A 24492-nucleotide genomic window follows, 5' to 3' on the forward strand; every position below is an offset into this window, starting at 1 on the left:
ATTATCACACTTACCTTGTACCTCCACGTCAGCCTTTTTTAAATCCTTAGGGTTTTCCACCGAAGCGGGAATAATCTGTTTATTTTTGGAAATAGAATTACTCCATGAGACCCCAGATTTATCACCCAAAATCGTTCCCTCAATTGGCACTACTGGAGTTGACAATGGAAGATCGACATTACTCCTGATTGCATTGCTTTCCTTTTTTCTCCCCTTGAAATACACATTCCCCATTAATGCTTCTGTTAGGGAGGAGCATTCCAAAATTGGAACTTCCCTGAGATCGTTTGAGCCACTCAACACCGTCACTGGATAGAAGTTCCCACTCTCAGTACAGGTAAGTCTGCGTCTCTTTGCAATCAAACCAACCTGGAATTCATCCCTATCTTCCTGCCTAACAAGCTCCATATAGTAGCAACCAACTATGGCGTATCACCAACTTCCTTCTCCTCACGTGAACAAATCATCCCTGTAGTGGTGAGTTCGGGGGCTTGCATTACCTAGCCAGCCGGTTTGTTTCTTAGAGTGTAAGCCAAATCCCCGGCTCCTTATCAAGTTTTCATAATTCTCCATCTCCTGTCTTCTCTGATTACATAACCACTCTTCCTTCTTCTCAGCATTAAAAGGTTTGAATAGCATGGTTCCACAATCCCCGTCCTCCCAACGAGGATAGCATTTCCCAGTGTGATCCAGCATCCCACAGAAAAAACTAGAAGAAAGGAAGGTGCTCATACTCAATATCATGTCACGTGCTTGCCACAGCACCGGCTGGCCTAAAGGAAATCTATGTTTTTTTCAGTGGTTCGCTCACATCAATACCAACCCTAATTCTGAGATAGCTATCTATAAAACTACCTCCCCTGCACCTGCCAGTTCTCACATAGAACCCTATGACCTTGTTAATGTATTTACCAGTCTCTTCTCCTCTTTCCCCATCCATGGATAAGGGAAGCAATCCTCAGATCCTGAACCAAAAGAATTGTTGGGAAACAGAGACTTTCAAAGGGTCATCCAGACCATCAGTTACAGCTATTGTAAATAGAGAGTACTCAAACAACCACGGAGCATCACCACCCACTTTAGATCCCCCTCCCTATGAAATGAAAAGAGGATATGATTACTGTTCTCTAAGGGGCACACCGTGAGAGTAGATCAATCCGCATTCTCAACAACTGGAACCCATAAAGTCCAAAGCAAGTTGATTAGAGCCTCATTCTTGTAAGGTTTTTGGTTCATGAGTTCCCCTAGTAGATAAAATCTCCTTGTTCTACTCTCTTCTGCCGCAAATGGAAGGACCACCTCCATAGCCGTAGACTCACCAATAGCCTCCTTCATCAGCGAAAAAAAGGAGACAAAAGACACCCACCCGTAAAGCACCCATTGAGGGTACCACGACATACAAGGAACGAATGAACCGTCACGAGGACACCTCCGTGGCCTGAGAAAGCTACACAAGAAAACCCTAATTCTCGCTACACCATGTTAGAGAGAAGGACTGAAAATCGGCAAATCAAATAGTTTGTTTTTTGTTGATTAGATAGATAAACAATTGAGAATTGCAATTAGTTTTTTCGTGGGGTAAAAACTCTAAATGGTACTTGAGCTATTGCGAAAGGTAATTTTAGGTATCTACAATTTTTTTTGGGTCCTATGTGGATGTATTAAAAACTCTAAATGGTACCTAAACTATTGCAAAATGTATTTTTTTGGTACATACAATTTTCTTTCCCCCCAAATGGTACCTCAAGTATTGCATCATTAACAAATATAATACTTCCATTAAATTTCTCTATAAAGCGGCCTACGTGACATGTATTTGGAGGGGCAAAATGATCTGTGCTTCCACACATACTAATCCAAGTCAGCCTGTCCCCTCCAAAATGACAGAGTTTCCCTCCAAAATTCTCATAACTTATTTTTCCCAAGAATTTTCACAACTTCCCCACTAAATTGCATAAGCACATTCACTAGGGATAAATAGAACAGATTTCTAGACAATTTTTTTTTCCAAGAAAAATATTTCTAGATTATAATCATAATATGTTTATGAATCTAGTGTACATATTAATCATAATCACATAGTTGCTTTTTTGAAAGCTACAGAACATTTGATTCATATTGATCACAAATCTAAGATGAAAACTCCCATACATATAATACATATTGATCACAAACTTAAAATCCAAAACATAACCCAAATACATGCCACGTATGCTACTTTAATGGACAGCTAACGAAAGTACTATATTTGGAGACAAAGCAATATTTGAGGTACCATTTGGGATAAAAAAAAGTTTATAGGTACCAAAAAATACATTTCACAATAGTCCAGTTACCATTTGGAGTTTTAAACCTTTGTCATGAGTCAAATTCACAATCTTCCACTTACAAAGGAAGACTTATGTCACTTTTTGTTTGAAAAGAAAGGGTTTTTTACTTCAACAGTGTCTGAACTCTTCGATGACTTTTGAAATGATACCTGAACTTTCAAAGTTATCAATGTGATACCTGAACTCATTTTTTCGTATCAACGTCGTACCTGCGATCGATTTCCGTCACAGAACCATTAACTATGACCACGTGCCCAGCACATGAGGCACTTAATGAGGTTAAAAGACTAATTTACCCTCAAAAGTATATACTTCAACAGTGTCTGAACTCTTCGAGGACTTTTGAAATGATACCTGAACTTTTAAAGTTATCAATGTGATACCTAAACTCATTTTTTCGTATCAATGTCGTACCTGCGGTAGATTTCCGTCACAGAACCGTTAACTATGACCACGTGCCCAGCACTTGAGGCACAAAATAAGGGTAAAAATGACATTTCCCACTTCCTTTAGTTCTTCACGTGTCCCGTCGTACCTTCAGTTCTTCTTCTCCATTTCTATTTCCTTTTTCATCTGCAAAATGCAATCAGATGGGATGATGACATTTCCTAGCAAAATGCAAAACCCAAAGAAAAACTTGAATCCAATTCTCTGATGGACGGATACTGTCAGGGACTCCATCTCATCGGAGGTCTCCAAGCACAACTTGCTCGATGGCTTTGCTTCTCTGAATTTATTGCAGGGCGGAGCGGTGTAGACGGTTTCAAGACTCTTGGCCTCTAGATCTGAGACTTGGAATTTACCTAAGATTTCAGACAGAGGGATCAGAGAGAGAGAGAGAGAGAGAGAAGGTGAGATCTGATTTGTGGCCATGGCTTCCAATCGGAGGGGACAATTAGAAGGAAGAAGACGTCGAAAAAGAAAAACAAGAAAGAAAAAAAGAAAGAAAGAAAGCAAAAAAATAAATAAAAAACAATACTTTTGAGGGTAAATTAGTCTTCTAACCTCATTAAGTGCCTCACGTGCTAGGCACGTGGTCATAGTTAACGATTCTGTGACGGAAATTGACCGCAGGTATGACGTTGATACGAAAAAATGAGTCCAGGTATCACATTGATAACTTTGAAAGTTCAGGTATCATTTCAAAAGTTCTCGAAGAGTTCATACACTGTTGAACTAAAAAACCCCGTAAAGAACTAAAGGAAGTGGGAAAGGTCATTTTTACCCTTATTTTGTGTCTCACGTGCTGGGCACGTGGTCATAGTTAACGGTTCTGTGACGGAAATCGACCGCAGGTACGACGTTGATACGAAAAAATGAGTTCAGGTATCACATTGATAACTTTGAAAGTTCAGGTATCATTTCAAAAGTCCTCGAAGCGTTTAGACACGGTTAAAGTAAAAAACCTGAAAAGAAAAGTTCATTGAATTAGAGATTGAAATCCCTTAAGAGGGCATCCCAATGGGTGATTTGGTGCTTAAACGCAACTTAAGCTCAATAAGGGCATGGTCATGAAAGAATTGAGAAGTATTTAGACTTGAAATTATCGTACCATGGGGATTGAAAAGCTAATTGCGACCCTTGGTTGTGCTGATTACTAAGTCACTAACAATTTAACTAATAAACCTAAAAAAATAGCACCAAGCTATTTACATGCTCGGTTCGGAACTACCAAGCCTAAAATGGGTCAAGAGAACCACAAGTGAATGCAGAGCTCACAACCAAGTCGTATAGACAAGGGAAGTGGTTTGTGAAAATTGATTTTGATTGTGAAAAATAAAATTGACAATTGAAAAATAAAATTGCAACTAAAAATTAAGATAACTAAATAAAATTGCAACTAAAAATTAAGATAATATAAACTAATCAAGAAATGGAAATTAGGTCACTAGGGTATTCTCCTATCCAAATTTAATGCACAAATATATTCCGACAATGGTCATTCAATTCATAATAGCATTAAAAAACCGTACCCAAGGCTTTTCAAGGCTCATGGGTCATTAGATTCCTTAAAGAGTATTCCTACTCTGGATCAAGAGTCGTAGAAACTTAATTGGGACAATCTAGAACCTTGTTAGGGCCTCTAGTAGCACCAAAAGGTGAAGAGTCCTAGAATCAAGTCCCCTAATTTGTTCTGGACATGCTCATCTACATATTCAAGAGTTAATCAAGCTCCTAAGCATGCATCTAAGCCAAATATTATAGAATACAACATATGCCAAACGAACAATTCTCAGGTTCCCCCTAGGGTGAACGAGCATATTCACCCCATTGTCGATTAACATATTTTTATTTAATAAACTTATAATCCAACGGTCCATATTCACCCCATTGTCGATTAACATATTTTTATTTAATAAACTTATAATCCAACGGTCCATATCTTAAATTAGTCTTTAAAGATCGTCTATATAAAAAATCAATCGAATCGGAAATCGTTTAAATATCTAATTGAATCAAACAAATGGATGATTCTAACAACACTTACTACTATTATGATGAACCGTCCATATATTTTATAGAAATGAATAACTAAAAGGTCTTCAATTTTGATTTATTTTTTACAGAGCTAGTCTTTATATTACGTTATACAACATGAATGGTTGGATTAGAAAATTATAACGTTATTATGTGTTAATCGCAAGAGAGGGTGAATATGTTCATTCACCCAAGGGGTGAACCTAAGAATTGTCCATGCCAAACACGAAATTGAAAACCATTAAATCAAAACATATTTATTACATTAAATACATGCTAGGGCTCAAACCCTAGCTTCCTAAATAGACTACTCACAATCCATCAACAAATCAACAACAATATACATCAATTAAAGAGGTAAAGGTGAAGAGAAGTGAGAAGTAATAAGAACAAGTCACAAATTGCTATGGAGCAATTATGACAAGCCTTGATTTATGGCTTCTCACTTTACCCAATCTCAAATTTTGAAGCCCCTTGATGCTCTTTGAAAATTCCTTGAAAGATTGATGAAGATTTGATGGTGGAGTGAGTGAAAATTGAAAGTGAATAGAAAGAAGTGGGTGTGGTGGTATGGTTCTCGGTGGGTTAGAGAAGAGAAAAGAGGGATGGGGTCTTAGAAGAATGGAAAAATAGGTCGTGGTCTCTGTGTTTATTCGTGAGCAAGGATTGAAAAATCGATAATATACTTGAAATTTTCTCGATATTTCCGTTTTTTTAGGGTCTAGATATATCTTTGACTTACCAAGAGAATATCGTGAGAAATCTTCAAAATTTCGCGATATTTCTAGAAATATTGGAAATTTTCTCGAAATTCCTGATATTCTCTTAAATTCCGAGATTATTGTCACCTCTCGAGATATGTGGGTTGGTCAGAAAGTATTTTGACTAAAATTTAAGCCAAATTTTGGCGAGGTTGGGGTTCGAACCTAATACCTTATGAAAACTAGCCATTATCCTTATCCAATCTGACTAGACTGTATAACATCTAAAGAGGAAAACTTTAAAAATTTATAGGGTCATGTATCAAGCTTTGAGTCTTTTCTCTCCATGCTTATAAATCTTCTGATTATCTAATTTGCTAACTAGTAAACATTTGGCTCTATTAAAAAAAAAAGCTTTTCTATGTATTTCTATGGACCATTTTCTACTTCTTTTCCTGTTTGTTTGAAGACCGATATTTATTTTAACATATCTATTTAATTGTAAAATATTATTATAATTGATAATTAACTCTCCAATCTCCTATTTAAGTCATTTTGAGATTTCTCATGTAGAATTTTATTTATTTGTCTTGTCAGTGTATCATATTATAATATAAATTACTACAATTATTATACAATTAAGTTTATCAAACACTTTTTTTGAAATACTATAGATAACAGATCATGTAAACATTTTATGAAAATTTATTAATGATTTCCATGTTACTTTCTAAATTTCCATCATTTTTTTTTTTAAAAAATTTACTTAAATCGAAATTTCCTCGAAATTTTCACCAAAATTTCTAATTTTTAGACTATTAATATGATCTCGATATTCGATATTTTAGTTATTTTTTGTGAGAGAGAGGAGAGATTGACTTATTGTGGATGATCATTTCGTGAGAAAGAAGAAAGGACTTGTGTGGCTGCTAATGTTGAGATGGGATGGACTGCCATGTGGCAGCATGTGAATGGACAAGGATAGAAGAACAAAAAGAATTTTAAAAGGAAATTGGAAGAAAAGCACAGAGCACGCGCTACACCCATAGCACCATGCTTTTAATTAAACATTTTGTTTTAATTAATAGTTCTCCACAATCTTTTTTTCTTTCTTTCATTTTCTTCCTTCATCTTCTCTATGTTGACGTTGATCAAAGTTGACTACATCTATAATTTTGTCATTTTCTCGTAAACTCCATTTTGCTCTAATTTCCCCGTTTTACTTTGTTTCTATAATTCCGTTTATTTCCTACATAATAAATAAAAATATATTAATTACATAATAATTAACTTGAGAATTAGCTTAGTTCTAGTATTTTAGATATAATTACGGCTATGTTTGGGGGGGCTTTTTTGCTCCCCTGCTTATAAGCACAAGAGCATCATGCGTTTGGTAACTCGGCTTATTTTCAGGCTTTAAAAAAAGCTGCCCCAGCTTCTGTCTAAAAGCAGAAGCTGGCTCCCCCCAGCTTTTAAAAGCCAGAAGCTCGGTCGGGCACTGTAGCGGTACTGCTGTTCATTAATGAATTTTTAAAAATCCCGTTTTGTATCCTCCGTTGGCTGAAACAATTACAGCCGATGCCACCCACCCTCCATCAGTCTCTCGATCCCATCTCCTATCTCCCTCTGCTCTCTCCCGTCTCCCATCTCCCTCTGCTCGATCTCCCATCTCCCTCAAACAGAACATCACAGAACGCACCCCATCCGATCTCTCTCAAATAACACCTCAGAACGCCATCCCATCCGATCTCCCTCTGCTCGATCTCGTCCGCTCGATCTCCTCTGCTCGATCTCCCTCTGCTCGGTCTCCGGTCGATCTCCGATGCTCGGTCTCCGCTCGATCTCCCTCTGCTCGATCTCCGCTCGATCTCCTCTGCTCGATCTCCCTCTGCTCGGTCTCCGGAGATGGAATATATGCTACAACTCAGCAAACTTCAGAGTTCAATATTGGGGATCTGGTAAAATATACTGGAAAATGTTTCACTGTGTGATTATGGGTTCTTTTATAAATAGAACACTCTCTCTCTATTTACATAGAGAAGGCAAAAATCTGCTTTAATGCCATTTTTATGACCTTGTTTTGTTTATCCGTTCCTCTCTCCCATATCCTATGAAAATTTCCATCATGGTACATAGGTGATCAAATCTGTTAGTTTTCTAGTATGAAATATGGTAGAATTGACATACTGGATGCCATGTCTTCAACAATCCCCACATGCCGACCTTTCTTGAACCAGATTAAGATACTTATATTTAAATCTGCATTCCTTTTTCGTTTCTGACTGATCAGTTCCCTTGAGGTGATGTCAGAATCTCTTCCTTGGGAAAAAATAGAAACTGCAAATTGTTGTTTGCATATGTTGCTACTTCTGGGAATATAGATGAATTATGCTGTTTTGTTCATATCCCCATCGATCAGTTCCCTCGTGGCAATTTCACAATAATTTCCTTAACACGGTAATTGCACAAATAGCGGTGAGGATACTGCTATCAGTAACTTATGTATCTTTTGTGTATTTTGTGTCTTTTGTGACTTATGTATCAAGCGACCAAAAATTGTGACGGATACATGCACATGGTGATAGACATTTTGTCCGCAGTGAAGAAAGAGAAGGTTATGGGTCAAGTGGTGAGATAGAAATGGATGATGATGTAGAAGAAGAATATCATGGTCACGGTGCACAAGAAATGGAAGCAATAAGAAATAGCATTACTCAAAGTTTGATGAATGCGCGTAATAACGTGAACATTTGATGTGAACTAGAAACTATGATTTATAATAATATAGTCACCATGATTTATAATCATATTGTCCAATATTAATCAAATAGTCACCATGCTTTATAAAAATTCAAAGTTAACAAAAATTAATACGGACATAATAAAGATTAAAAATAATAACAAGATCATTTGAACAATATTGTTTTATATACAATTAATTAAGCAAAATAATCTCTCATGTCCAATTCGGTCATTCCACAAATAAAAAGCACAAGCCAGTTTGATTTACCAAACACTCTGCCACTGCTTCTGCCACTGACAGCCCTTATAAAAAGCCAGTTTACCAAACACTCAGCAGCTTTGCTTTTCAGCCACTTATTCTCAGAAATAAGCAGAAGCCAGCTTTTTCTCAAGGAACAGCCATACCAAACATAGCCTACACACATAGAAATGCATGTAATCAATGGGAAGCATACAAAGACTAGAAACGTCTAGGTGTTAGAGCTAAAATAGAACAAACTAGAAGATGTACTACATCAATCGATTGTTCTTGGACAATAAAACTCTGCTCTGAAACTTTTCTAGAAATACTACCAAATTCATAAGGTAAATCCTCATCATCCTCAAGATAATTACCAACAACGGAACCATTGTCATGACCTTGAAAATTGTAGACCCAACAATCAGCATTTGATATTCGGGCATGCATAAAATCAGCAGACCAATCAAACCTAAATTCGACCCAGCAAAAGGGACACTGCTCGCTAATGCACACAATTGTGGTACTCACTGTGTGACTATACTGAGACTTTTTATAGAATCTAGGAAGGCTTAATCCACTTGAAAATAAATGCGGAACACTGAGAGGGATAATCCAATATAACATAGAGTCAGGCAAAGGGTCACCCGGGTCCCAAATCTAGACCCATGGGAAAGTTTGGCCCAACATATTGGTGTAAGCCCAACACCAGCCCACTTGGAAAACCTAGATTACTCTGGGCACCCAACGCTCTGCCATCTCCAATCTCGACAATGGTTGCAACAAAATCAGCCACCAAATTAAAGCCTAGCTGTCACCATGTAAGGAAGTAGAAGCCAGTCTTGCTCGATATCTATGTCGCTGCTCGAACCATATCCAAGTGAATCCCAGCAGAAGCAATCCCCATCGTGCCTACACCCAATCTCTCTTCCACCAATCGCTGACTAGAATCGGCATGGCACCAATCAAAGTACCAGCTGGAGCCCACGACCTCAGACAACCCCAGACCTGAAGCAATAGCCCAAAGAAAACCCAGCCTATCAGATCACTGACCGCTGTTGGAAGAAAGTTCTATTGAAAGATGAGCGGCATATAGCCTTGGCGGGGAAAGCTCGTGTGCTTGAGCAGACGCTGGAGAGGAGGCACATGAAGCCTCCAGAGAAGCCACCTATCAGCGACGGCACTAGGGTTTAGAACAAAAGAAAAGCTCTCACTCACTTCCATCCAATTTTGTTAGACTTATGTCACTAGACAAAATGATACTGGTTAAATAGTATCTTTTTTTATTGTCAATTAATTAGTATTTTATTACATCTTTTTCACTTTCTATACTTTATTTATATTAGTTCCTTTTGAATTTATTATGGTTTTGGACCCGAGTAGTAAACAACTAGCAAATTGACCCGGGTATGATGTGTTTCCAAGTTTATTTTTTTCCAAGTTTATTTATTATGATGTGTTTTGTTGTTAATCATAGATTAGCAACAAATGAGATACAACAAACAATAAATTTTTTTCATGATTTGTAGAAATTTACAAATACAAAACATAATTATTCTCCCATAAAAAAAAATAAAAAATAAAAAACCTGAAAGGATATGGGCATATGGCAGAATCGTAAAAAAGAAAAAAAAAAAAAAAAAAAAAAGAAGCCAGGGGTAAAACCGTATTTTCAGTGAACAATGCTATGAACAGTGTTGCTCTAGCGACTTTAGTATATGCATAATTTTCAAAAACAAAACTGACCGATTGATGGCTTTAATCTATGTAAACAAAGCAAATGGTTCCAATTTGACATATTGATTGAAGATGTAGAATTGTCAAAAGTCGTTGGATTTCGAAACTATACGATAATTCAATATTGGGAAGTGCTACATATAGGCACATACCATGTCTCAGAATTCTTAGACTCATGTCAATGCGCGACATGTGGACACCTTATTTCTTTAAGTTAATTCTTAAAAGTACTTAAATGTATGTTTTTTTTTTTTTTTTGAGAATTACTTAAATGTATTTTTAGTCCATATACTGGAAAACAAACAACACCCCTAAAACATCGAAATCCAGATCAATTGAAAGCCAACCACAACAAAAACACCAGATCAATTGAAAACCAACCACAACAAAAACACCCAGTAAAAACCAAAAAACATAGATATCAATAAAACACCACTTTCGATGAGATACCTCTTCTCCACTTTTTTCAATCCCAACAATGCAATATCTCCTATCGTCTTCGTCTGTCCAATCTTTTCCATTTAAAAACATCACTCTCAAAATAAGAACACCATCGCATAAGAACATCATCAAAGCATGGGCAACTGTAATTGACGAAAGTACCAAGGGCAAAACCGTCAGTTCATTTCGGGCCAAGATGGACAGCGCCACACCCTTTAGATGTATGTATAACTAGAAGAGAATCATCCCTGCAATCATCATCACACTAATAAAAAAGAAACAAGTTGCTATTATCCATTTCCAATTTTTTGATAAGAACAAACTAAAGAATAACAAGGAAATTAGGTGGAAGCTGATATTCCCAAACTCTATCACCACTAATCTTAAGACCAAAGTTTGCTTCGTGAAATACCTGAATGAATCTGATTGATGTAAGGGCACGTCACTACAAGAAATCTGGGCTTTTACCGCCTGCAATTTATGGCGTGCTCTGAATGCGTGTAGTAAAAGACTCTCCTTATTAGTCATTTACGGCGTGCTTTGAATGAGCGCCGTAAAAGACTTTTCCTTATTGGTCTTTCATGGCGTGCTTCTATTGCGTGTCGTAAATGTTACTATACATTTACGGCGTTCTATTATAATGTTCTGTAAATAAGGTGGGGAAGCATTATAAATGCGCCTAAATTTTCAGATCCCGCTCACATTTTTTTCGCTAAATTCTAATCTCTCACCCAATCTCTTACTTAAATAAAGCCAAACAAATGCCGGACTCTATCAGTTATCCTTTCCACTCTCATATCTCTCCCCCTTTTTCTCTTAATCCTTGCTCAAACTAATCCAATCATCCAGTTGTCTGGGTGAATACCTCTCTCTCTCTCCCAAACATCAGATCTAAGGTGAATCGACAAGAAAATCTGATTTTGCTTTTGGCTCCTTGGTAAGGTAGCACAAGAAGGGTGAGTCCATCACCATGGTCCCCTACTTGGATTCGGCAGGAGTAGATAGCCTTGCCGCGATGGTCATGCACGGTGACCCCTTATTCTCCGACATTCAGTTCCTCAATTTCTAGGGTTTCTCTAATTTTCCAATATTTCCCTTATCGACTCTGCATTTGTTGTGTTCATGGCGTTGAGATCGGGCGGCTGGAAGCTCTCGTTCGCGATTTTGAGCAGAAAAAGCTCCCCTAAAGAAAAAGAAGCCGGACTCTTCCACCAATCCAACTCAGATCCAATCCAATAGAGCCATGACACCGCCGACTATCCCAAGCCCGCCGTCTGGTGCGTGAGGCCAATGTCAAGGAGGAGAGTGGCGTGGAGCGGCAGCGGCTCCGATGGCCAAGCTGAACGACAATTTGGTTATGAAATTGCAGAGCGCGGAGTCATTAGATTGGCAGCGCGTCATGCCTGAAGATCCGAATTGTGAGTCTTCTTACTCATACAATGTGTGTATCTTCAATTTTTGTTCCATAATAGTTCGTCAAATATATATTTTTTGTTTTGTTTGGGTTTAGATATGTTTTCAGTGGATAAGTCTCCATTGAAGTACTCATGGAAGAGATGTCTAATGGGAATTCATTATGGGGCCTTGACAATGAGAAAGAAAGAGAGAGGGTTTATGATATCTTTATCATACCTTGGAGATGTGAATTGGTAATCTCAGCTATGACCCCATTAGGAAAAAAATGTGTGTATGAAACTTTGATTTCAGAGTGTGACCAATGACCAAAATTTTGTTGCAGCTGATAGATGTTGGCGTTTTCATGTGTTTTGATTCGGTTCTCCCGCTGTTGACTATCATGCCAACAAAAATTTTGATTACCCTTTGGAGGCTTATGCATACAAGGTTAGTTTTTCTTGCTTCATTTAGTCTTTCGATCAAAATTGGGTGCTTTCGAGCCTGAACCACTGCTATGAATTCAATTGTCACTGTGCTGTTGGGCCTGTTTCGTGGTTAAATGACAATAATTGTGAAATTTACAACAAAACCTAACCATACTTGTGGCAAGCAGTTAAGAGGCCATCTATAGCAGAGCTGTCTGATTTTGGGTGTTTTATAATAATGGCTTGTGGAGTTATTCTTCTGCAGCAAACAGGTTAGGAAGAACTTAATACGTGCTTTTTCCAAAATAATAGTCTTAAATATTCATGTAGTATCTAACTAAAGCCAGTTCTCCAGAATTATTAGAATGTACTAACTGGTCTTTTTATCGATTCATTGGGTTGTTTCAGATATCAGCTTAATATATTACATGATTCGTGGTCAAGGAACAATCAAATTGTATGTGGTGTACAATGTGTTGGAGGTAATTGAGATTTTGAACCTATGATCTAATTTGTGGTTTGTGTGCATTTGATTTGTATCATTTTATGCTATATTCTTTTGCAATTTGTTTATTTCTTGCTTGTTGTTGTGGAATTTGCAATTTTCTGTCTAGGAATTAGGGAAGTTTTTAATCCAAGACCTTAGGAACATTCTTAATTTTTTAACTCTAGCAATGTTCAACTAAAAAAAAAACCCTTGGATTACATTAATATTTGTAGTGAATAAGTCCGGAAATTTGAGGTTTTGATAGTACTAGTCTCTCAGTGTCTTAGTTATCAAAGAGCTTTACCTTGGTCTCATAGGAAAAGCAACCGAGTGTACTGACTAGACCAGCAACTTGCTGTTTGATTCTTTGTACGTATTATACCACTGTCATTCCAGCTTATGTTCTGCAATCTTTGGCTTTATTTCTCAGCTTTTTCTGTGGTTGCGGTGTCACAATATGTTGTTCTTGTTGTTTAGATTGAAATAACCATTTTGGGTCGAAGAGAAATTACCATGTCCCAAGGATGATCGTTGGACTAAGCCTCTAAATGATAGTATCTTAGAAGACACAACACATCTGTTATATGGTATAATACATTGTGATGGGATTGGGCATTTGTTATGCATCAATGGACTTAGAGGAGGTTCTAAGCTTCTTCACGGCAGAGAGATCATGGTTCTTTGGGATCAGATTTGCACAGATCTTCAAACCAGGTAATGGAAACACTTTATTTCTTAATGGACATTGATTTATCCTTCTTTTCTGTTTTTTTTTTCTTGTTTGAGTATTCCTGTTTGCTAATCTTAATTAAATTGTGATATGAATGATAAACCTCCCTCTATAAAGATTGCCAGCAATACAGACCATAAAAACATAGGCAAAGTTTCTTGATGCAAGTTAGAATCCGGTACCATGGGAATGGAAGCTGATGTTCCAGAAGCTATATGTATATGCTATCCTTGAATCAATATATTACTCCAAGTCAAATAGTTTTTCATGTCATTTTTCTGTGTACCAGATGATAGTTAATAGGATAAAGTGATGTTATAGTATGTGTGAAGTTTTTGTCTAATAATCAGTTTAGTATAGGATCATTTGATCTGCTGATTCTGCTCTAATATGAACTCCTATTTGATATTAGGGAGATGCATATTAAGAAGAGTAAGTGGGAGTAGTGATTCACCAAATGCTTCAGTAGTTCCATGTACTTGGAGAAGGGTAAATCCAAACTTGTACTAAATTTCAGTTGCTATTTTTTTTGCATTTATTGGCAGTTAAAATCTATAAAAATTGAATATGAACTTCAGTTTATTGAATGTGAACTTGTACTACATAAGATCTTTGAATCTGATATAGTTGAAATACTTGTTCACCATTTTTTCTTTACAGGATGATCTTCTTGCCAGCTTTACCTTCAACCCTTTGTTGAAAGCATGGATAAATGAATGACTTTAGTGGTGTGATACTAAGGCTTACAGATTTGATTTTGTACTCGTCTTATCTAGTTAAGTGTAAGAGATATATGTAGTGGCATCTGTTAGGGATGAAAATTTTATGAAGTGTTTCTTTTACATTCAGCTTCTTATATATATGATATGAGGGTAATATGAATATGAAATTTGAGCAATTTAATTTTTTTGTTTGTTTGAAAGACCTCATTTACGGCTCGCAGAGTGGGCCTTAAATAGGAATTCAGTCACTCTTTTACGACGTGCAGGGGTATGCCTTAAATAGGAGGTCTTTTACGGCGTGCAATGTGGGCCGTAAATGATCTCAGTCACATTTGTGGAACCATTTTTACGGTGCGTTAATTGTTCTTTTATGACTCATTTTTGCACGCCGTAAAAGATATGTGGTCTTTTACGGCGTGAACTTTTATAGCGTGGTGGGCCGTAAAAGACCACTGTTAATGTATGTGACTGAGGGGTCTAATTAACGATAAATAAAGAGAGAGAGGGAGAGAGAGACACCCACACACACACACACACAAGAAGTATAGTAGTTTGTCTCCCGTCTTAGCGGGAGACTACGTCCACTTGAAAGCTTAACTATGTGTGTTGAGCCTTGCGGCCCAAGAGGATTACATGAGATGTAATGGGATGTTGAGTGAGTGGGAAGGAGTCTCCTTTTATAAGGGAGGGAGGCTCTTTCCTTTACATGTTTTCCAATGTGGGATAAGAAACCACTGTTCTAGCCTAGAAAGCCATATTGTGGAGGCATGTTGGCAAGGCCGGGAAGGTGGCTTCCTAGTGAGGTATTGGCTGCTTCCGACTACCTGGCGTAGCTTGGACATCGGGCTACGGGATGCATGTCTCGGTTGGGCCTCACCATGGCTTGTGGACCCCCTAAGAAGGTGTTACTTATGCTTGGTGAGATAGCAAATTAGTCATGCTAGTGAGAAGTATCTACAAGTCCCCGAAGTCCCCAAGTAAGAGGAGCTTCTTGGTTGGGGAGTTATAAACATGATGTCATCAAGCATAAGTAACACTCGAGAGGCATCTAGCCCCTACAAGTCCCCGAACTCTGTAAGCAAGAAGGGACTCGTTAACCTGGAAAGACAAAAAACGCGCATATGTAGAATGCTTGTTGTTTTGGGAAACGTATGTGAGTTGCATTGATATGCATTGACATATGTGAATGTACGAGGTGCATGATACATATTGATGTATACATGAGAATGTCGTCGAGTATGATCATATATGACGTATAGGCTTGAGAACGCATACGGTTGTTTGAGCATACCAAGAATGAGTATACGGATTGCATATGATGCGCGTGGTGCTTGCGAGAGAACGAATGTGGTCAAGTTGACGAGGTTACGCTCGGTGTAAGTTGCATGAGTGCCCTGAAGGCAAGCGTTTGTAATTCGTGAATGATGAATATGCGAACGCTTGTGTTTGTTTGATTTTTCGCTCGTATTAATGGAACGCGAAAAGAATTCAATTTGTTGCAAATGATGAATGGTAGAAGAATTCAATGTTCTATTAATGTGTATTATGTCGAGGGGATGTGAGTGTAAAACTTGGGAATGCTGGAAGGTAAGAGCGTGAAAGTTCGGGGGTGCTGGGAAGGCATGAGCGGTAAGCTAGGGGGTGCCGTGAAGGCATGAGCGGGAAGCTCGGGGGTGCCGTGAAGGCATGAGCGGGAAGCTCGGGTTGCCGCGAAGGCGTGAGTGGAAAGCTTGGGGGTGCCGAGAAGGCGTGAGCGGGAAGCTCGGGGGTGCCGTGAAGGAGTGAGCGGGAAGCTCGGGGTTGCCTCGAAGGCGTGAGAGGAAGCTCGTGAGCGGGAAACTCGGGAGTGCGGAGTTCGGGGGTGTCTCGGAGGCATGAGCGTTAAAGCTCGTGAGCGCGGAGCTGGGGGTGCCGCTAAGGCATAAGCCTTAAAGCTTGTGAGGGCGGACCTCGGGAGTACCGCGGATGCATGAGCATTAAAGCTCATGAAAGCGGAGCTAGAGAGTGCCACGAAGGCGTGAGCGTGGAGCTCAAGGGTGCCACGGAGGCGGTGAGTATTAGGTAGCTAACCTAATCTTTGATACACAAGTGTCGGGGGTTAACCACCAGATCAATGGCTGCCGCGGGCTGTGTTAACCTCTCCCTTTACTCTTTCCCCAAGGAGAAAAGCTTGACTGTAATGCCTCGTAGCGGTCATCGTTATTATGAGGCGTTGTCTTACCGCTTGGCGGTTGGTCGTAGACCATAGACCAGTGGAGTCTAGACCCGTTTAGGTCTATTTCCCGTGGGGAGGGTTTGACAACATATGGTGGCCAAGAGGCAGACAAAGTATTTACACAATGTACATGTAAATCTTGCTAATTGTATGAACAACAAATAAGCATGACATAGTTTGTTTAAGCAAGTGTCACATGTTTATTTAATTGAGTTGCAATTAAATAGAAGCATGCATATTTGTATTGCATGTACTTGTAGTAAAGTTGCTAATAACATTTTTGCATTGTTGTGAACATGCTTAAGGATCACAAAGACATGTAAATGCATATCAAGTGTGATATATTGTAGGCATGCTTAGAAGTAGTAAAAGCATGGCATTGGCATGGCACTAGCTCAAATTGAAAGAGCAAAGGAAGATATAGTCACTTATCTTATGCCGATTTCTAGCGAGTAGGAGTTGGAATTGATGTAAGTGCCCAAATTATGTTGGAGTTGTCCTAGCCTCGCTAGCAGAGGAATATGTCGCCACCGGACTCGCTAGCGGAAAATGTCGATGCCTGTCTCGCTAGCCTCGCTCGCGGAATATGTCACCTCCGGACACGATAGCGGAAGATGTTGCCGCGGGACTTGCTAGAGGAAGATGTCGCCACCGGACACGCTAGCCTCACTGGAGGAATATGCTGCAGCGGACTCGCTAGCGGAAGATGTCGCCACCAGACACGCTAGCCTCACAGGAGGAATATATCGTCGCGGACTCCCTAGAGGAAGATGTCGCCGCCAGACACGCTAGCCTCACTGAAGGAATATGCAGCCACGGACTTCCTAGCGGAAGATGTCGCCGCCGGACACGCTAGCCTCACAGGAGGAATATGTCGCCGCGGACTCGCTAGAGGAAGATGTCGCCGCCGACACGCTAGCCTCACTGCAGGAATATGCCGCTGCGGACTCGCTAGCGGAAGATGTCGCCGCGGGACACGCTAGCCTCACTGAAGGAATATGCCGCCGCGGACTCGCTAGCTGAAGATGTCGCCGACGGACACACTAAGCTCACTGGAAAAATATGTCACCGCGGACTCGCTAGCGGAAGATGTCGCCGCCGAAAACGCTAGGCTCATTGGATGAATATGTCACCGCGGACTCGCTTGCAGAAGATGTCGCCGCGGGACACGCTAGGCTCACTGCAGGAATAGGTCACTGCGGACTCGCTAGCGGAAGATGTCCCCGCCGGACACGCTAGGCTCACTGCAGGAATAGGTCACTGCGGACTCGCTAGCGGAAGATGTCCCCGCCGGACACGCTAGGCTCACTGAAGGAATATATCACCGCGGACTCGCTAGCGGAAGATGTCCCCGCCGGACACGCTAGACTCACTAGAGGAATATGTCACCACGGACTCGCTAGAGGAAGATGTCGCCGCCGGACACGCTAGCCTCACTGGAGGAATATGTCACCGCCGGACTCGCTAGTGGAAAATGTCGCCGTGGGACTCGCTAGGCTCACGGATGGAATATGCCGCCGCGGACTCTCTAGCGGAAGATGTCGCTGCCGGACACGCTAGGCTCACTAGAGGAATATGTTGCCGCGGACTCGCTAGCGGAAGATGTAGCCGCCGGACACCCTAGCCTCACTGGAGGAATATATGGTCGCCGGACTCGCTAGAGGAAAATTTCGTTGCTGGACTCGATAGCGGAAAATGTGGCTGCCGAACACGGTAGCCTCGCTGGAAGAATATGTCGTCGTCGGACTCGCTAGCGGAAAATGTGGCCTCAGACTCACTGGCGGAAGATGTAGCCGCCGGACATGGTAGCGGAAGATGTCGCCACCGGACACGCTAGCCTCACTGGATTAATATGTCGCCGCCAGATTTGCTAGCGAAAGATGTCGCCGTCGGACACAATAGCAGAAGATGTTGCCGCCGGACTCGCTAGCGGACCAAAAGTTCATGGTACGTGACGAAGCCTTTGTGTTGGCTTCCCACAGATGGCGCCAATGTTAATGTATGTGACCGAGGGGTCTAATTAACGATAAGTAAAAGGGCTAAATACTGATTACTACCCTGTAGTTTGGGTCCAAAATCAATTCAGTCCCTGAACTTCTAATTTCATCAAAAACACCCCTGCACTTTCAATTTTGATATAATAGGTCCAATTTGTTAGTTTTCCAATAATTGAAGTTATTTAACTTGTTAATGTGGCTCATATATGGTCTATGTTTTATGATGTGGTGTCGAGCTGGTCTGCACAGTCAATTTAGGAGTGAGTCCTACTATAAAATAAATAGTTTTTTAACAAATAATCCAACTATAACTTGAACTCATAACAAGATATTAACGAATTCAGTCCCTGAACTTCTAATTTCATCAAAAACATGTAGTTTGGGTCCAAAATCAATTCAGTCCCTGAACTTCTAATTTCATCAAAAACACCCTTGCACTTTCAATTTTGATATAATAGGTCCAATTTGTTAGTTTTCCAATAATTGAAGTTATTTAACTTGTTAACGTGGCTCATATGTGGTCTATGTTTTATGATGTGATGTCGAGGTGGTCTGCATAGTCAATTTAGGAGTGAGTCCTACTATAAAATAAATAGTTTTTTAACAAATAATCCAACTATAACTTGAACTCATAACATGATATTAACGAATTGGACCTATTAGATAAAAATTGAAAGTGCAGGGGTGTTTTTGATGAAATTAGAAGTCCAGGGACTGAATTGATTTTGGACCTAAACCACAAGGTAGTAACTAGTATTTAGCCCTAAATAAAAAGTGAGAGAGAGAGAGAGAGACACACACACACACACACAGAAGAAGTATAGTGGTTCGTCTCTCGCCTTAGCGGGAGACTACGTCAACTTGAAAGCTTAACTATGTGTGTTGAGCCTTGCGGCCCAAGAGGATTACATGAGATGTAATGGAATGTTGAGTAAGTGGGAATGAGTCTCCTTTTATAGGGGAGGGAGGCTCCTTCCTCTACATGTTTTCCAAAATGGGATAAGAAACCACTATTCTAGTCTAGAAAGCCATATTGTGGAGGCATATTGGCAAGGCCGGGAAGGTGGCTTCCTTGTGAGGTATTGACCGCTTCCGACTACCGTGGCGTAGCTTGGACATCGGGCTACGGGATGCATGTCTTGGTTGGGCCCCACCATGGCTTGTGGGCTCCCTAAGAAGGTGTTACTTATGCTTGGTGAGATAGCAAATTAGTCATGCTAGTGGGAGGTATCTACAACCATTTTTGGTGTAGTGCATTTACTTTCTTGGAATGGGAGAGAATGATTACGGGGTAAAACTATTCCTACATTTACTAACACATAAAGGAATCAGAATGATTCCGGGTAAAAGCATTCTTGGGTTTACTAACACATGAAGGATTCAAAATGGGTGTAGGTCTCACCTCCTTATAAAGAATTGATTCATGAATACTCAGGAATTTGAGGAATTTGATTACGAAGGGGGAAGATGGGTTTAGGAATGAACTCATTCGGAATTAATATCGATTCCTTTATTCTCCAATTCCAGTTGTCTCTGATTCATGATTATTTTTCATTCCAAGTACGTAAACGTGGCATAAAAGTATTGGTAATCCGTTTATTATCCATTTCCAATAAGTCCATTGAATCTTAAAAAAAAAAAAAACACTAATTCTTAGTCTCTTTTTCATTGTTACTTTATTGTTTTACAAAGCCTTAACAAATCTAAGGTTCTAATTCGTCCATGGATATAATCTCAGATTTTCAGTTTGGTTCTCTCTTTTTTTCCTGCATGCTAAGGTTGGCATCTCGATCTCTTAAATCAGCGAGACAAAATTCTGTGAAGAGAAAAATTGAAACTCATGTTTTTTCCTTTTCTTTTAGACTAGCCCCTTAATATGTACTCCGCACATGCCAATTGGCTTTTATTTTTATTTTTTTAAATTAAAAAAAAATACAGCAGTTTCTCTCCTGATTTTGAGAAAGTTTCTCCTTTTTTCATGGGAGGTATTGCAATATTTTGAAATATGATATAGTCAAATGACTATCTTATCTTTATATAGAAATAATTTATTTATTAATATCTATATTATGTGAGGACATATACAGTAGTTCAAAAATTTAACAATTCCCTAAAGAAATTGATTTGGATTTTTGGGGTTGACAGAAGATCTCTCTCGTACTGTGGCCATCCAGACTTTCCAACACCACCGCATCGACCTAGATTGCATGTCAATGTATCCAGATATAACACTCTGATCTAATCCTCTCTGCCTATGTTACCCATCATCAGTGACAGGATCCTTCCTCTGGTTGCTCTCTCTTATTTTTCTTTACTTGGAACAATTCAAACGATGATGGTTATATATAAATATATATATATATATATATACAGATCCTATCCAGAGCGAGGCATCGCTTTGAAATTTCAGAGCGAAGTTAGGGTTTAGGGTCACTTTTCGGTCGCATATCCACATCTCAACCGTTCAGTTTTTAGGTACTAATGTATAGATCATCTCTACAAAATTTCATCCAAATTGATGGTCTTTAAGGTATCTAACTCGCTTAAACCAATGGACGAACTGAATCTGTCCAACCTGAACCGTACTAGCTTTAAGACAGTTATCAATGCCTTAACGACCATCAATTTGGCTGAAATTTTGTAGAGATGATCTATACATTAGTACCTAGAAAATGAACGGTTGAGATGTGGATATGCGACCGAAAAGTGACCCTAAACCCTAACCTCGCTCTGAAATTGCAAAGCGATGCCTCGCTCTGGATAGGATCTGTATATATATATATATATATATATATATATATATATATATATTTTTTTTTTTTTGAACAAAATCGCGGGTCTATTTAGACGGCACCATATATGGATTGAGGATGGGATTTTTCTTGTTGTCAAAGAAAAGAAATTTGAATTCACACCTGATGGCCCGATTGGAAAATAATCCTCTCGTTTAATTGTGTCGTTTGTGTGGAATTAATGATCCGATGCTGTGGAGTAGTGGAATTTCAGATAGGTAACTGTCCTGAATTTTGTTTCACTGAACGATGATTCCCATGGATTTTGTTGTCTTTTCATTTTTCTCTGGTCAAAACTTGGTAGGGTTCGATCTCCCTCATATCTTGCTGCTTTCAGCGCCGTTGCTTCTTACGACAAAAGCTTATTAAAAATCTTTTCTCACGTAGTTTTCAGTGGTTCGCCTTCATCTAGAAAATTGAATAAACAAACAATAGACTGAAACATGCAGCTGCGAAGGCGGGATGGTCCAATCTGGTGTGCGTGATATTTTTCTGCAATTGGGGGTTGTTAGAGACTTAGAGGTTGCTTGTTTCATTTAATTATTATTGTATGTGTCAGTAGATGTTAGTATATATCAACTCACATATCATCGATCAAACCAGACTAAAAGAAAAACAATTCAATTCAAATACATCTGTATATTGTCTGGCTGTCCAATCTTTTTTCTCTGTGTTCTTGGATTAACTATTAATTCAGGAGTTTATTTAATTTGGCTAGCCATGTTTGGATTCTAATCATTGGATCCTCAAGATCGTAGATCCATCAACCCATCAAGTATGGGGTTTCTTCCTTCTGAGACTCAAGTCTCGCGTTTCTTCTTTCCATGGAAGAAAACAAAACCAAAAAAACTCCAAAACTGGCCATTCACCGAAGGAAAATGCATTCGATTTTCACTAAATGAGATCAGAACAGCGACCAACGACTTCAACTTGCGTCTCGGCAGTGGCGCCTTCTGCGACGTTTACAAAGGGCATATTATTACCGACGGAACCGACATGGATGTTGTAATCAAGTGCCTTAAAAAAGATAATCAGATACAGCCAGAGTCTGCGTTTGAGACAGAGATATTGTTGTTCTGCCAGTTGCGCCATCCTAACCTAGTTTCATTCATTGGATTTTGCGAAGAAGGAGATGACCGTATGCTAGTTTATGAGTTCCTTGACAATGGTCCCTTGTCTAATCATCTATTCGGCAAGACTGCCGGAGATCCACTCTCCTGGAAGAAACGGCTGGATATCTGCATCGGGGCCGCGCGTGGTGTACATTACCTCCACACAGGGATTAAGCATGCCATTATCCACAGAGACCTGAAAAGTTTCAACATTCTATTGGACAAAGACTTGGTGCCCAAGCTCTCTGCCTTGGGGCTGTCCAAATTGGGCGGTACTAATGTGAAAAATAAACTCGACAAAGCTCCATCAAGGAAGACGGGTACACTAGGGTATGCAGATCCGGAGTATCTGGAATCGGGAAACGTTACGCAAAAATCTGATGTCTTTGCTTTTGGAGTGGTGTTATTTGAAGTCTTGTGTGTTAGAAGTTCAGCAAAGTTTAAAGAATGCATGGATGGGACTTCACTCTTTGATATCATTGATCCATACTTGAAGGGCGAAATAGCTCCAGACTGTTTGAGAAAATTTGTGGACATTGCCGAGAGATGTGTGCGTCGAACGGGAGCCCAGCGACCAACAATGGGTGAAGTGGAGGTAGAACTTGAGGATGCATTGGAGCTGCAGGAAAAGTCGGATTCTAGCAAAAACTTGGAGACAAGCACCTCTATTGCTCCTGCCCATCATAACTATACCTACGACGGGATGACATTTCGGACCATCAAGGATATTTTTTTCTGGTTTGCGGAAGACAGTCTTTCAAATAATTTTACCACTTACCTGTCTGAAAACAATACTACCGTATTTTCTGACAAGTCCACGACCAATATGAAAAAGAAAAAATGATACATTTGTTGTAAATTCTTATTAGTTATGTTGTTATAATGTAAATTCTAATTTCTATATAAAGGAGCCTAATGAGAATGAAACACACATCTACTTTGTTCCACCTATTCTGTATTTATTCTCTCTACTTTATAACAAAATATCAGCATGTTCCGCTATATTCAATTTTTTAAATATTTTATATAACTCTATGATAATCAAATAATGTACGTGGTTGAGATTACCCATATATTTATAGTGTCTTTGTAGGTACCGTGTAAAATTATTAATCCGATCCGTCGTCATTTCGACATTCAACATAACGGTCAACCCCTTTGTTGGTTCCGAGAACGAAGAGTCTTTTGTCGCTGCTATTTAATTAACCCTCGTAACAGGGTCAAGTTTGAGCTGTTTTCACCAACAAATACAGTTTGCAAGTTAGAGCGGTGTTGATATAATTGTGGTGACAGTATAATTTTCTACATACAAATAGTATCATATAATTTTAGTTGAAAAATAGCTTAAAAAGAATATAGCATTCTGTACATTAATCAGTTTATCAAGGGGGTGGGAGTGTTCATGAAACTACCTCCTCATGTACGAGTTCCTCATGGGGTCCCTCATCAGCATAGCTATCTAGCATTGGTGACTTGGTCAATTTTTTTAGTGGGTCTTGATTGCTTCTCCCATGTTCGCCAAACAAATCCTCATCCATGTGCTCCACAATAGTTATAACAATGGTTCGACTCAACAGGTTATGAGTCTTATTGGCCTTTGAACTCACAATTCCCACAACCTCAGAAATAATTTTCTCAATGCAATCACCATTCAATATTTCAAGCATCGCACGTTCTAAGTTAAATACATGTAATCTTAAATCCTCCAGCTTGGGTTCCATGCAATCAACTGTGTATGCCATGTGAGCAAATTTGATGAACCCGACATTAATTGTATAGAACCTAAGTATATATTCATATATGATTTAGATTTGAATTCAAATGTCAAGTATAAGTTAAGGACTTAAGAAAATCATTTTGGTCCAACTTATCACATCTGTTAGAATTTGAAATTCATAAATACAGTTATGAGTTTATTTGCTTTTTGAAAAAGCAGTTAGGAGGAATTAT

General features: G+C 39.3%; 1 protein-coding gene across 1 annotated transcript; it reads left to right on the top strand.

Moving 5' to 3' along the window:
* Positions 1 to 22426: 22426 nt before the first annotated feature.
* LOC112171022 (receptor-like protein kinase ANXUR2) lies at positions 22427 to 23386 on the top strand. Its single transcript, XM_024308266.1, has one exon. It carries the CDS (start codon positions 22427 to 22429, stop codon positions 23384 to 23386), a length of 960 nt encoding a protein of 319 aa, XP_024164034.1.
* The last annotated feature ends 1106 nt before the right edge of the window (positions 23387 to 24492 follow it).

Source organism: Rosa chinensis, chromosome 6 (assembly GCF_002994745.2).
Source record: "Rosa chinensis cultivar Old Blush chromosome 6, RchiOBHm-V2, whole genome shotgun sequence".
NCBI classification, from domain to species: Eukaryota; Viridiplantae; Streptophyta; class Magnoliopsida; order Rosales; family Rosaceae; genus Rosa; species Rosa chinensis.

What these genes read in the sequence shown, in the direction of transcription:
- LOC112171022 (XM_024308266.1), top strand. Translation starts at nt 22,427, where the DNA reads ATGGATGTTGTAATCAAGTGCCTTAAAAAAGATAATCAGATACAGCCA.